This window comes from Rhinatrema bivittatum, chromosome 3, assembly GCF_901001135.1.
Source record: "Rhinatrema bivittatum chromosome 3, aRhiBiv1.1, whole genome shotgun sequence".
NCBI classification, from domain to species: domain Eukaryota; kingdom Metazoa; phylum Chordata; class Amphibia; order Gymnophiona; family Rhinatrematidae; genus Rhinatrema; species Rhinatrema bivittatum.
The window spans coordinates 375,420,351-375,434,855 of record NC_042617.1 but is presented as its reverse complement, the minus strand read 5'-3'; the positions used below and the strand labels follow the sequence as shown (position 1 = coordinate 375,434,855).

At 42.2% G+C, this 14,505-nt stretch overlaps 1 protein-coding gene across 1 annotated transcript in view; it reads left to right on the top strand.

Moving 5' to 3' along the window:
• Positions 1-14,505, top strand: part of LOC115088599 (dynein gamma chain, flagellar outer arm-like) — a 535,861-nt gene that overhangs the window by 433,498 nt on the left and 87,858 nt on the right. Inside the window, exons 86-89 of the mRNA XM_029596857.1 lie at positions 2,283-2,465; positions 3,062-3,217; positions 5,366-5,575; positions 10,986-11,131. Coding sequence (XP_029452717.1) covers positions 2,283-2,465; positions 3,062-3,217; positions 5,366-5,575; positions 10,986-11,131 — 695 coding nt within the window. The remainder of the gene's footprint in view (positions 1-2,282; positions 2,466-3,061; positions 3,218-5,365; positions 5,576-10,985; positions 11,132-14,505) is intronic.

The window sequence follows — 14,505 nt, the reverse complement described above, 5'->3', positions numbered from 1 at the left end:
AGTAAAAAGAAGGAAAAATCAAATTCTATTAGTCCATCGATGCATTTAGAAAATCTAACAAATTTTCTAGAGGAAACTATGGGAGAACAAATTGATTCAAGGGGAACGTTGTGCGTAAGGTTTTCAAGAATGGAAGATAGGGACAATATCTTGAAATTATTTTTGAAAAATCGAGACAAATTGTACTTAAAAGAAAAAATGTGGATGTACCCAGACATCACACGATGTACTCAATTAAGGAGGAAAGGTTTTCTGCAGATGGGCTCCGAAGTTAAAAGCTTGGGAGCCCAGATGACAGTTTATTTTCCTTGCAAATGTGTGTTAAAATTACTAGGTGTAAGGTATGTTTTTCTAGAACCCTCAGAGCTTAAAAAATTCCTGGAGGCTAAATCATCTAATAAACCTGCCTAGATTGGTCATAGATAAATAAAAAGTAAATAGCATTTATATCCCAGGTAATAATTTATAACTCTTTTTTTTATAATTGCTTCAGATAATTCTATGTATCTAGGACCTCTAGATTCCTTATAAATGGCTTATATAATTGTTAGAATTAGTAAATGAAGATATTTAAGTTTGATTGATTACTTATTATATATAGCCTTTTCAATGACATGTGTATTTGCTGTCTATAATATGTAAAATTGCATAAACAAAATAAAAAAAAAAAAAAAACAGCTCAGGGAGAATCAAACAAGGGAAGAGTGAAGGAGAGGAAGAATAGGAAGTCAAAATACGATAATAGCAAAGAAGCTTATATTGATATCAACTGTTGAACAAATTGAAAACAACAACTGAAGAACTGGCTGAATTCCGATTCCAATTCACATCGCTAATTTTTTTTTTTAGGGAGGCCCGTGCCGCTAAAAAAAAAACCCCTGTCACATGGTAGGAGCACTGGATGGCCGGCGCCATCTTTAAAGATGGCGCCGGCCATCTTTACTCATCAGCTATGGGCGCCGGCCAACCAGTGCTCCTACCATGTGACAGGGGCCGGACAATGGCACGGATACCCTGTCACATGGTAAGGGCAAAGGGGCATCGGCGCCATTTTTTTTTTTAGAACAGCTGATGCCTGGGAACGGGAAATCTTTCCCCGAGGCCCCCCTGGATCTCTCCCCGAGGCCCCCCTGGACCACCAGGTAATTTTAAAAGGTTTTGGGGGGGTCGGGTGGGGGGGTCGATTTAAAGGGTCGGGTGGGTTGTTTTTTTTTAGCGGCGCGGGCCTCCCTAAAAAAAAAGGGCCAGGAGGGTGGGGGAGGCTAAGGGGGGTCGATTTAAAGGGTCAGGTGGTTTGGTTTTTTTATCGGGCCATCGGCGCCATTTTAATTAGTGGCAGCCAAAATGGTGCTGATGGCCCAAGAGCGGGAGATCGCGCCGGGACCCCCCCACTGGACCACCAGGTAACAACATTTTGGGGGGGTTTGGGAGGGTGGGGGAGGGTAAGGAATTGGTTTTAAAGGGTCGGGGTGGGTTTAGGGGTTGTTTTGCTGTGCCGGTTTTCCCGCCCTCCCCCAAATAATTCCCGTGCCCTATTTAACGCTACAATACAAATGCCCCCGACGATAAATCGGGGGCATTTGTATTGTATCGTGCACTCTAACGATTTAGAATGATTTTAAAATTATCTGACGATAATTTTAATCGTTCAAAAACGATTCACATCCCTAATGTGTGCTAGTTTATGTGAGGGTATCGAAAGAGTTCCATTGAAGGATGATCTAGTGGATCTTTGTGAGGTCTGGAAACGTCAGTACAGACTCTTTACCCTCTGCTAAAATGTACATAATTGCTGGCTAGAAACTCTCCCCCCAAAAAAATTAAGCTAGAGGAGTTAGGTTAAGCCTGTGAGTGGTGAGATTTTGTTTGTAAACCATTTTGTATGCGAGCACTAAGTGAGAAATAGGGGCACCGGGTTCATGGAGGGGGAGGGGAGGCAACGCTTTCCCACAGCCAGGAAAAAAATATTCTGCCCCCACTGCTTCGAACAGGGTCCATTCACCATCTGCGTGCCCCACGTTGTCAAACTGACCCTCACTTCTCAATATTTTATGTGCCTGGTTGGTGGGGTTACATAGGAAAAGTGATTTATAACCTGGAAGTTACAGACCTGTCTTCATGTGCCTCACATGAAGGGGTCACATTTAGCATTTTTACAAAGTAATGCTAACCACCAAAGGCCACTTAAGAAATATTTATTAGCAATTATACATTCCTGACACACTGACCAAGCTGCAGTCATTTCAAGGGACTGATTTTTTTTTTTTTTTCCATTTTTTAAGATTGAAAGGAAAAAACTGGAAATGAAAGGGCTCCCCAGGAACAGACTGGCCCTGGACAACTCCTGTGTCCTGACTGCTGCAGACGGTAACGGAGCCTGGATTCTCGTCTGTGATCCGACCGCACAGGCTGTTCCCTGGATTGAAGACCATCTCTCGCGGGAGTGCGCGCAAGTCCAGTATCACGTAAGGGGCTCACGTGCCATCGGGCTTCACGCTGGGGACAGACTGCTTCAGATAAAGAAGTGCGGGTAGCTCCGGCAGCAGCAGGGCGGGTTCTGTGCTTCGCAGGGATCGTGCTTTTTCATTCAGTGCATCAGATGGGAGCCCCATGGGACTCTTCAGAGTGCCACACGGCTCTCTTCATGGCCATTACCCACCAGAGGGGGTGGGAGGGTGGACAGGGGTGACCACCCTAGGCCCATACTTTGGGGGAGGTCCTGTGCCACCATTGTAGCCCTATTCCCGACACTATAGTTTCAGCTGCGGAGTGACTAAAAGATGGGCACCACTGGCATTAATTCTGTGTTCTCTAGCTGCACACTTATAAGTGTTTTTAGTACTGCACTCACCTGCTTCAACAATCAGTGTTGGGGCTGCCAAAATGAATGGCAAAGTAGTTAATACAGAATACAAGATTAGTTGTTGTCACATTCTACAATGTTTATCATTGTGTTGAACTGGATATTTTGCTTTATTTTTAAACAGAGTTTAAAAATAAATAAATAGTTTGGAAAGAAGGCCACTAATCGGTTCATCTGCTCTGGTTTTGAACTCTTCAGGAGCTTTGTTCCCAGCTGGACTCATGCCTGACAGATGGACGTCAGCTTCTTCTTACCTACTGTGATGTAGAGATGTTAGCCGGAGATGCACGGCTCACTCAGATTCTCCGTTCCAAATCTGAATTTCAGCAGAATAAAGTGCCGTTTAAAATGATGGTAACTGCACGTGTGCTTCCAAGCTTTGGCAGCTCAGATACGAGCTTCACAATATTTCTTTTCAATTATCATTATTGAGGTTCATAGTCAGACACAGTCCAGATAGCAAAATTAGCCAGATAAACTTAGCCGGCTATGTTAAAGTTAGTTGGCTAACTATAGCTGGCTAAGTTTAGGACAGCTCTTTGGCTTGACCAGACTTAGCCAGCTATGTCATCTGGCTAACTCTGAATATTGGAGTTAGCCAGTTAACTTTCCGCCTAACTCAACACCTCCCAGTTACGCCCCCTGAACGCTCCTAACGTATTAGCCGGCTAGAATACTACCAAGATGTGTAACCAAATGTTAATTTGGCTGGCTAACTTTTGAGCTAGCCAGCTAAATGCTTTTGAATATGGACCTCACCGCAAATAATAATAGTAATGAATAATGTGGTTATTCTTGCTCGTAATATTAAAGTTTCTGTAGCACTGGCCATGTTTTCAGCACTAGAAAAGGTGTCTGTAGACATATCAGTACTGACGGGCAGTAAACAAGAAGCACAACGCTGACAGGAAGGCCAAGCGGCAGGAGAGGTACCTGACTCAGAGTGGCCGGGAAGACATAGGACATGATAGAAGAGAGCACATAATATGCTGAAAGGGTGGTCTAGGGGTTTATAGCAACAGGATGTGTACTAGGGATGTGAATCGTTTTTGAACGATTAAAATTATTGTCAGATAATTTTAAAATCGTTCTAAATCGTTAGAGTGCACGATACAATACAAATGCCCCCGATTTATCGTCAGGGGCATTTGTATTGTATCGTTAAATAGGGCACGGGAATTATTTGGGGGAGGGCGGGAAAACCGGCACACCAAAACAACCCCTAAACCCACCCCGACCCTTTAAAACCAATTCCTTACCCTCCCGAACCCCCCCAAAATGTTAAGTTACCTGGTGGTCCAGTGGGGGGGGGTCCCGGCGCGATCTCCCGCTCTCGGGCCATCGGCGCCATTTTGGCTGCCACTAATTAAAATGGCGCCGATGGCCCGATAAAAAAAAAAAAACCCACCCGACCCTTTAAATCGACCCCCCTTAGCCTCCCCCACCCTCCCGACCCTTTTTTTTTAGGGAGGCCCACGCCGCTAAAAAAAACAAAAAACACCCGACCCTTTAAATCGACCCCCCCCTCCCGACCCCCCCAAAACCTTTTAAAATTACCTGGTGGTCCAGGGGGGCCTCGGGGGGCCTCGGGGAGAGATCCAGGGGGGCCTCGGGGAGAGATTTCCCGTTCCCAGGCATCAGCTGTTCTAAAAAAAAAATGGCACCGATGCCCCTTTGCCCTTACGATGTGACAGGGTATCCGTGCCATTGGCCGGCCCCTGTCACATGGTAGGAGCACTGGATGGCCGGCGCCATCTTTACTCATCAGCCCCTAATCGGAAACGATTCCAATTCACATATCTTAACGATCAGATTTCCCCCCCCAAGCCGAATCTGATCGTTAAGACGATCTGGCACATGATTCACATCTCTAATGTGTACCAGGGAAAAAAGGGTTCAAATCCCTTTTTCTCCCACTTACATTGTGACGTTGAGCAAGTTCCTATAATATGCTGATGTCTGTCTACCCACTTAGAATGTAAGCACTATACCTGAAGTTGAATAATGCTGTGAGCCATCTTGAGCCTCATTTGGAAAGGTGAGCTAAAAATCCAAGGTATTAAGCTTCAGAAGCTTTGGGAGGACATTAAGAGATAGTGATATAACCTGGGAAAAGGAGATATCAGTGGCAGCCTTAGGGGGGGGTAGCACACTGAGCAATCAACCAGCGCCCCCTAAATTTCACAACACATTTTTGGAGGATGAAGTTTTTGCAAGGGATCAGCCCTATTTGCATTTTAACACTTAACTACTTATCTAATTTACCCAAAGAATATTAAAAAGATCCATGATACAACTTTAATTGCAGTTTCATGGGCTGGGTAAAATAAAATTGAAATTTAAAAAAATGTCGGACTTGCTTTATAGATCATCCAGATTAATCCTCTGAAGAGACCCAAATGGCAATCTTACCTAGGGACCCCATCCCCCTAAGGCTACCACTGGTATCACCAAAGACATGTTATTTGTGCTTGACCATTTCTGGCCTGGGTGTGATGTTAGGTTGCCAGTCATGAAGTAGAGTGCCAGCCCAGATTCCGCCTCTACCTGCACACCACCAGCCTGCCTGAGGAGATACCAGCAGAGATCGCAGCTTTCTACCACGTGCTTTACTTCTGCCAGGACAAGGAGGGCTTGGCAGAGCAGCTGCTGGACAGATTTGTACAAAAGGAAAAACAAAGAATGAAAGAGGATCATTTGTTATTACAACAGGTAAAATGACTTTCAACTTTAATAATCTGTGTCGGTGGCTATGAAACCAGACTTTTTCTCTCCAGTTATTTTTCCTGGGGTGGCACAGTGTCAAACAAGATACCCAGGTTCACATCCCAGCTTTTGCACACCAGTCAGATGGGATTGGGAGGACTGGGGTAACCTGCCCTCACACTCCCTCAGGGTGAGCACTGCCCAGAAACATTTGCTGACATTGAACTTTTGTCCAGTTGTAATTTCTCTCTCATGCATTTGCTAGGATATAAACAAAGCCTGGTTTATTCTAATAAGTTAAAGTTAGGTAAAGGCACATTTTGCATGTTACTTCTGTAATGCTATACTTTAATACAAACCTTGCTGCATCCTCCAGCTTTAAGGAGAGGTCAAAGGGTAGAACAACCTGATTAGGTCTAAATATTTAACTAAATTGTAAGAAATCTTGTAGAGGAGCTTGGAGAAGAGATGGCTGAGGGGAGATTATGATAGAAGTCTATAAAATAATGAGTAGAGTGGAACGAATAAACATGAATCAGTTTACTTTTTTAAAAAGCACAGACTAGGGGGCACACAATAAAATTACTAAGTTGTATATTTAAAACTAAGAGAAAATATTTTTTTACTCGATGCATAATTAAGCCCTGGAATTTGTTACTAGAGGATGTGGTGAAAACTGTTAGTGTAACTACATTAAAAAATGGTTTAGACAAGTTCCTGGAGGAAATGTCCATTATTAAGGTACAGATGCAGAAATCTACTGCTTATCCCTGGGATATGCAGCTTAGACTCTATCTACCCTTGGATCCTGCCAGGTACTTGTGTTCTGGATTGGCCAGTGTTGAAAATAGGATACAGGGCTTGATGGACGTTTGGTCTGGCCCAGTATGGCAAATGTATTGTTCTTATGGGTATGACTGAAATTATGTGATATATTTCTGACCACTGCATTTTTCTCTTGCTGCAAAATCAATATTTGGGTCAGCTCAACTCTTCCACAGAATAGTCTCATCTGAAGTGTACATAAATCACATTTCAATTGGTAGCTTCTAGAGTATTATGGGGCTGATCATCTCAATTTGCCTGGCTACACTTTGGTGATAATAATCACCGGCAATGGCCAATTTGGAGAATTTGATTGTTACCAGTAAATACTGCTGAAATGTTTAATTATGCAGATGGTGGGCTTGATTAACCCAATGTATTATGGGTCAGAAAGGGTCTAATAGCAGGAAATATTCATGATTTGCTGAATTTAAACTGTCATAAAATTAAAAGCTATAATTTTGATAAGCACCTAAAAAGATATTTCAGCTCTGTAGGAGGAGGGATGACCATAGACACTCCATTCCCTATTTCTTCAGTTCCTCGCAGAGGCCTACTTCCTAGGACTCATTCGCACAAATTTGTATAAATCTGACTTGGCAGGTCAATCCAAGATGGTTGAACTAGCAGCTCACACTTGAGCTTGTCTCTATTTTGTCTTACTATACCTGGAATTATGCCTCATTCTGGCTGAAAACAGAGGGCTAGAGAGTGGGAGGTCTTGACAGCTCTTCTATCGAGCCCTTTGATGGGTCCGATGGATGCTCATGTGAGTCGGGGAGCCATCACTTCGGGAGTGTGTTTGCTGGAAGTGGGTCAGGAAGAAGTAAGACTTGACTCTCTCCCAGAATTATCAACATCTCTGTCCTCGGAGGAACGGACGACCTCTGCAAATCCTGCTGAGGTGAGATTGCTTGACCCGCAACAAGGTACGGTGCTAGTTGTTGATGCCAGCAGCATTGAGCTTCATTCTGAGCCCACAGGACCTGCTGGAAGCACCTCAGTTCAGTGCCGTTTGAGAATCTTGGTGTTGAAGGGGAGATTCCTGGAAGCGTTGCTCTGAAGCAGTCTGGAGAGGACACTTTTGAATTACCCCAAAATCAGTCATTACATTCAAAGACATTTGGGAAGCAATTCAGACTTTAAATAATAATATTGTAGTGCAGATGAAACTGGTGAATTGTATAAAGGTTTTAGAGACCCAACTGAAATTTATGGAAAATGAAACTAGAGAGATTAAAAAATCCTGCAAGGCCTTTAAAGTTGAGCTTGAAAGTACATCTGCTCTTCAGTAGGCCCTGCTTAAAGAAAATCAGCTCTTATCAAATAGAGTCGAGCAAATGGAAAATCAGATGCGGGGGAGAAATCTCCGTTTTATTAATTTTCCAAAGGATCCATATATCTCTCCTAAAGATATGTGGAAAAAATATCTAATGGATATTCTTAAGATTCCTGAAGAGGTCCTTCCGTTGGTTTCAAGGGTATATTATATACCATCTTTCAAGAAAGGTTCTCCTGATCAAAAGAACATGCAGGTTCTTACTCCTACTGTGCCAGTTAGCCTGGACCTTACCACAATTTTGGAAACATTTGAGAAAGATCTGGTCATTCCGGCAGCCCTCATTGTCTCTTTTCTCTTGGAGTCTGACAGAGACTGGATTCTTAAAATGTTTTTTCAACATCGCTTGGAAACTTTTCTAAACTTAAAAGTGAGAGTTTATCTGGACTTTGCCAGACAAACGCAGAAGAAGAGGAGGCAGTATCTATTAATGACGCCCAAGGCTTTAGAATTGGGTGCTTTCTTCCTTCTTAAATTCCCTTGCAAATGTTTGATTAAATATCAAAATGTTACCTATATCTTTTTTCAACCATCTCAACTGTCATCTTTTCTGAACGATAAATCGTTACCTATTTTAACTTCTCTCCTATATATATATAGCTCTCTTTCTGCTAGTTATTTCCTTAAGATTACTGTATAATTTTCCTAGCGTTGTGCTCTTGGATCCTTCTATAGAGGACTTGGATTGTATGAGACATGTAAACAGTTTCTATATAACATTGTTATTTTTGTTTTGTATTTTTTTCCTTACTATCTCATGGTTAAAAATTTTTTTGCTTAAGTCTTTTAAGGACTTCCAGGAGTCTTCTGTGTGAAGTATACTTCTTCCGGCCTCAAGCAGGAGTAACTCAAACTCAGATGGTTACTATCACTACATAGTTCAGCCACATATATGGAATAAAAATTTCTATAAATAAATAAATAAACAAACAGATAAATAAATAAAAGCTACATCTAACCACACTCTGAACATGCTGAAGCCGGATTATATAGTAGAATATTGATCAATCGCAAAACAGGGGGAATGGTCAACACCTGGGAAGGATCTAAAAATGCAAAAATGTCCCAGCAGATGAAAATATATGTGGTAAGGGTAAGAAACCACGATTACACAGGGGTAGAATATTATTTTTCAACCATCTCAATATTATTTTAATCCAATCTCGTATCCTGTTCAAAACTCTATCTCTCATTCACAAAAGTATCACCAATGAAAACTACAATTGGCTCTGCCCCCCACTCCTCCCTCGCACATCCACCAGATCCACACGTCCTGCCCTCCAAGGAACACTCCGTTCCCCCTCTATCAAACCCTTCAAGCTCATCTATACAATGAACAGGGCTTTCTCCCTCGCCACCCCCACTCTTTGGAACTCTCTCCCTCCAGATCTCCGCACAGAAACATCCACACCAAAATTCAAAAAGAAACTAAAAACTTTTCTCTTTCAACAAGCCTACCCTCCCGCTACTCCATCCACATGATGTATTAAAACCTATTGTTCCATAGGGCTGTTTGATTCTCTTGTAAATATTTTGTACATATAGTTCATATATATTATAAAACCTGTGTTTTCTATATCTATTGTAATTCCATTATCGCTTATTCTATAGTTACTGTTCTATGAAATGCTCTGCTTACCTTTTGCTTCTTGTAATACCTTTTAATTTTAATTTTTATAGTTAATGTTCCATGTAAAGGCTCTGCCTACCTTTTTTGAGTTAAATGTACACCGATACGATGTGCAAACGGTTGTCGGTATATAAAAAACGTTAAAAATAAATAAATAAATAAATAAAATAAAATTTTTATTTTTGGCTTCTACTCCCTGTGTAATGTATGCCAACAGATTGCTTTGATTGCTTCTCCTTGGCTGTGCACACTCATTCCCCATTTGTTCTCAACTAGGTGCATTTACTATGACTCCCTCACCCGCTGCAACCTCAACCCCGGCTCTGAGGCAGGAACCTAACCTAGGCCTCTTCATGCAGCAGTTCATGGCCATTTTACAAAAGCTACACATTGAGGCCAATATTTATTTATTTATTTTTCTATACCGATATTCAATAAGGTATATCACATCGGTTCTATATATAATCCTCAATTGGATTAACCCCCCACTCCTCCCCCGTACCTCGAATAGACCCACACGTACAGCCCTCCAAGGAACCCTACGTGCCCAACCCATCAAATCTTTCAAATTATCATCTACCATAAGCAGAGCTTTCTCTCTCGCTGGCCCCTCCATATGGAACTCCCTGCCTCCCGATATACGCCTGGAAACATACACACCCACTTTCAAGAAAAAACTGAAAACATGGCTCTTCCAGCAAGCTTACCACACATCACCTGCCATTACATAAACCCCCACTGTTTAACTAAAAATTGAGTAACTAAGAATTTGCTACATGACTAGGAATCTATTTCCCGGAATACGTCTCATGCCCATCGATTTTGTACTTTGACTCGGCTACTTATGTAATTAGCTTTTGTAAATAGTTGTGATTTTGCTGATTTTGCTGTATCTATTTATTGATATCACGGACGCTCGCGGCATAGTCAGCTCTATACCCTATCCCACTTTTAACCACCTTGTTCTCAGTTACATGTAAGGGCCCTGCCCAAAAGTTAACCTGTTTTTTCAATGTTATATGTAAGGGTTCTGCCCATTTGTTCCTTTTTAACTGTAAACCGATGCGATGTGTAAACGGTCATCGGTATAAAAGAAACTTTAAATAAATAAATAAAAATAAATTTAGTAAGACACCAAACAGCAAACTTATCTAGGGAAAGGTACACATAGAGCTTTATGTGCATACTTTAATATTCCCACTGAATATATTGGATAAAGTTACATGCGCAATTCTTTCCTGAGTAAAGTCGGGTCTTCTATTTTTCTGACCGGTCTGATATGATAGCACTGAATATGTGCACTCACTGCGTAAACCCACACCAATGCCCCTTTTTGTGAGCCCAAAATGTATGCATTTGGGGGAGGAGGTAACATTTTAAGACTTGGCTTTTGTACACACAACTCCAGAGTTACATACACACACATACACACAGAAGCTTTTGAATAATAACCTCATTATTTTTTATTTGCCAAAACTGGCAAATACATTTTGTCTATAAAAGATTTAGTGTCTCAAAATTTGGGGGAATTGAGCTTGGTATGAGCGACCCCAATAGAAGTAGGTAATGTATGTTAGGGTTGTAAATCCAAACAAAGTGTTGTTGGTGTCTTTGTCTTTCAGGGATGTCTGGAGAATATGGAAGAGCTTGCAGCCCTGGAAGGAAGAATGCTGGAGATCCTGCAGAGCGACATCACCCTGCTGCATAACCTACCTGTGGCTAAGAAACTGAGCAACCTGAAACAGCAGCATCATGAAGCCCTGGAAATGTACTTTACTCACATCTGGAGTTTCTTTTCTTTCTTTTTTTGGGTGGGGAAAGGATAGAGAGGAGATCATAAATGATGTTCAGCTTACTTGAATAGAAATAAAACGTGAGATAGCAGCACTCATACTGCCATTTCAAACAGGACACAGTTCAATCCAATCTCCCTTGTTTCCTGAAGTAAAGTCACATCAGCAGGAACTACCTGGGATGATGTCTCTAGGACAGTGATTCTCAGTGCTCTGTGTGCAGGAGGGAGGTCTAATGAGGTCATCAGACCATTCAACTAGGAGGAGGAGAGCTGCTTGGGTGCAAGTTCACAACCCATCGGCTACTGACTTTCTAGCCTTGGGCAGGTTACACTTTCTTCTCCTATCCCAGTTGCTGTTAAGCACTAATGTATCCCTAGCTCGGGGACATAAAATAATGAGCATTTTAGCTGTAGAGAACAGTGGTATCTGACCCATTTAGAGTAAGAGCCAGTCTCTCTAATTAATTTAGTAGCTTCAGAAATATGGAGCCATGCAGATGGTGGCATGAACCCAGCTAGAGGCAGTTGGACTGGTCAGTGAGTTGTCATCCAATACCCATGAACCCTGTCCCTCAATTATCTGTAAGTGCTGGCCACCCAAACAGGCAGATGCAATATCGGTGCACATTAAAGGGGCACTCATGATTGAGTGCCGACTCCTTTAGCATGCGCCAATCCACCTCTCCTGGGCACCCAGATTTAATATTTAAATTGGACGCTCAATTTTATGAACATCCGTTTTCCTTAACTGTGCACAGCCATGGGTTAGGAAGGGACGCTCGATAATTGAGCGTCCCTTTTCCTAACCTGACTGCAGTGCCGGCATACTTTTTTTTTTTTTTCTTAATTCTCCTATTTCGGTTCCTCTGACTTAATGTTGCGATGATACTAAGTCAGAGGAACAGAAAAAAGGAACAGAAAAGTAGCATTTTCTGCTTTTCTGTTATTTTTCTGGGCTCCTCAAGAATTAATGCCTATGGAGAAGGCGTTCATTTTTGCAGGTTAAAATAGCTAATAGCCTCATCAACATACATTTGCATGTGATGAGCACTGTTGCCTTCGTGAGAGATTATATATGTGTTTTGGATGCACTAATCCTCTTATAGCATAAGGGGTTGTGGACGCGCATCGAAAACACATGGCTAATCACGGGTTAAACAGTGCGCGCGGCTGAACACACTGTATTTCATCAGCCTGTTAGAGTCCCACAGATTTCATGCCACTCCAAGATTAAATCAAACACTCAACTTTATTTTTCTGGGATGTCCAGCCAGCAACTATGTACATATTACATTGAAGATATACAAAGCAAACTGAATTATTCATGAGGGCAATAATTTGGATCCCAAAGTCTGGAATACCTCCTTCCCTTTCAACAGTCTCCTCTCTCACCTCCATACCACACTCTGTCAGAATGCAGAGCTTATATTCTCCTCTGCCATAACTTTGTACAATATCTCACATTATAACACTTCTCTCATCTTCACAAGGGAACATGACACCAGACCCCACTTCTTCTTAGTCCTAGTCCCCCTGTCCAACATTGTGTAGGCTTCCCGGGTATTATTCACACGCCTGTCCTCATCTCCCATCTCCATATTCGAAATGAGGAATCACTCTTCTGCTCCTATCCACAGGCTTTTCCCCTTGAGAGACAGAGCCCTTCCAGCATCCACTCCACTCTGAGGGGTCCCCAGGCCCACCAGCCCACAGGCTGGCCACTCCAGGCTCCCTACATCCTGGAGGTCCTTCTCTTATTCCCAATTCCAACCAAGAGACAGTCCTTCCCGCCAGACTGGCCCAGGTTTTATACTCTCCTAGGCCACTCCCCCACCAATCAGAACCTTTAACCTTCTTAAGGGGAAATCCACACCAAAACCTTAATAACATTAAGGTTAAAGCATTTCAATGGAAGCTTCTTTTTGTTGGTATATTATCATTATTTGTCGTTTGGTTTGAGTAAAGTAAGATTAATGAAAGTTTTTATTTTGTTTTATTATCAATGTGTGGCTACTTTGGTTTGTAAGCCAATACTTTAAACAAAGAGTTAAAAAAAAATAAAGCATATCTCAGTGGAACACAATAGAAGCAGTTGCTCAGCATTGAACCAACTGCCATCCAGTGGTCACTTAGCAGTGCTGCTCGCACAATAATTTTCCACAACACTCCCAACCAAGGACACCCTGTGCTCTTCCACACGCAAAGCTAAATCGTGGATAGGAACACAACTAGTGACCGTTCCCCTCCCCCCCACCCCCACCTAGACACACACACACTAATACAAACCTCATTTCCACTCACTTCTCCTGTTTGGAAACGTTTATGAAGTCTGGGTGCCAGAAATGTGTTATCAGCTCTCACACACCAGCAGTGACTGAACCTTACATTTCCAAAGTATTAAATTCCAAAGAATGTTGGGTACCTATTTGAAATTACAAAATTGTTACCCCTGTTTTCAGTTCTCTTACTTTCAGTGCTTGTGAGAATAATTCTCACTCCTTAGAGATTCAAAAGAAAATACCAGGTCAAGGTTCTGGGGTGGGGAAGGGTTAACGTTTTGTATGTGTAACCCACTCTTGAGGTCACGCTTCCAATCCCTGCTGAGCACTGACCCACTCATTTCAGGGTTGGGAAATGTGGATTCTGTGATGAGGTCCTTTAGGGCCCCAAAAGTAATCAGTCCACATTCAGGGTTTTGTGTTCCGAACAAAAGTTAAAGTGTTACTGAGAAAAACAATCCAAAAATCATCATACCAAAATAGAGACAGGCCAGAATACAAAATATAGATAGGAAACAGCTTCTTAAGTTCCAAAATACCTGCTGAGGCCACTCTTCCAGGTAAGCCAAAGAGAAAACTGCTTACAGTTGATGACTGTAATATAAAGTAACTTCCAGTCAGTAACTTAAACCTGTATGAGCTGCAACTAGGGATGTGTGAATAATTCTGTCCATTTCAAACCATGCAGAGCCCATCCTAGTTCAAGTTTATCATACTCTGTGAATCTTCCCGAGGTACCAGCAGGAAGAGCCACTGGATTTTCTTTGCTGGATCTTAGGGAGATCTGATGCGATGCCATGGAAAGCCACTGCAGATCTGCCGAGTCACAAAATCTGCAGTGGATTTCTATGGACCCCGCCCCCATGGATTTTCAATTCAGTCTGCATTTTCTTAAGAAGAGGTTCTTCAAATTGGTTGGAGTTTGTGCATCCCGAGTTGGAAATCACAGGGCAGACAAACTGAGGTAATCTAAAGGGCTTGTGGTTCCAGAATTGTTTTAATTTCCTGGGACTCATTTACCTATTTACAGTAAGTAAACATTCACCCAAATAGATCTACTAGCAGAAA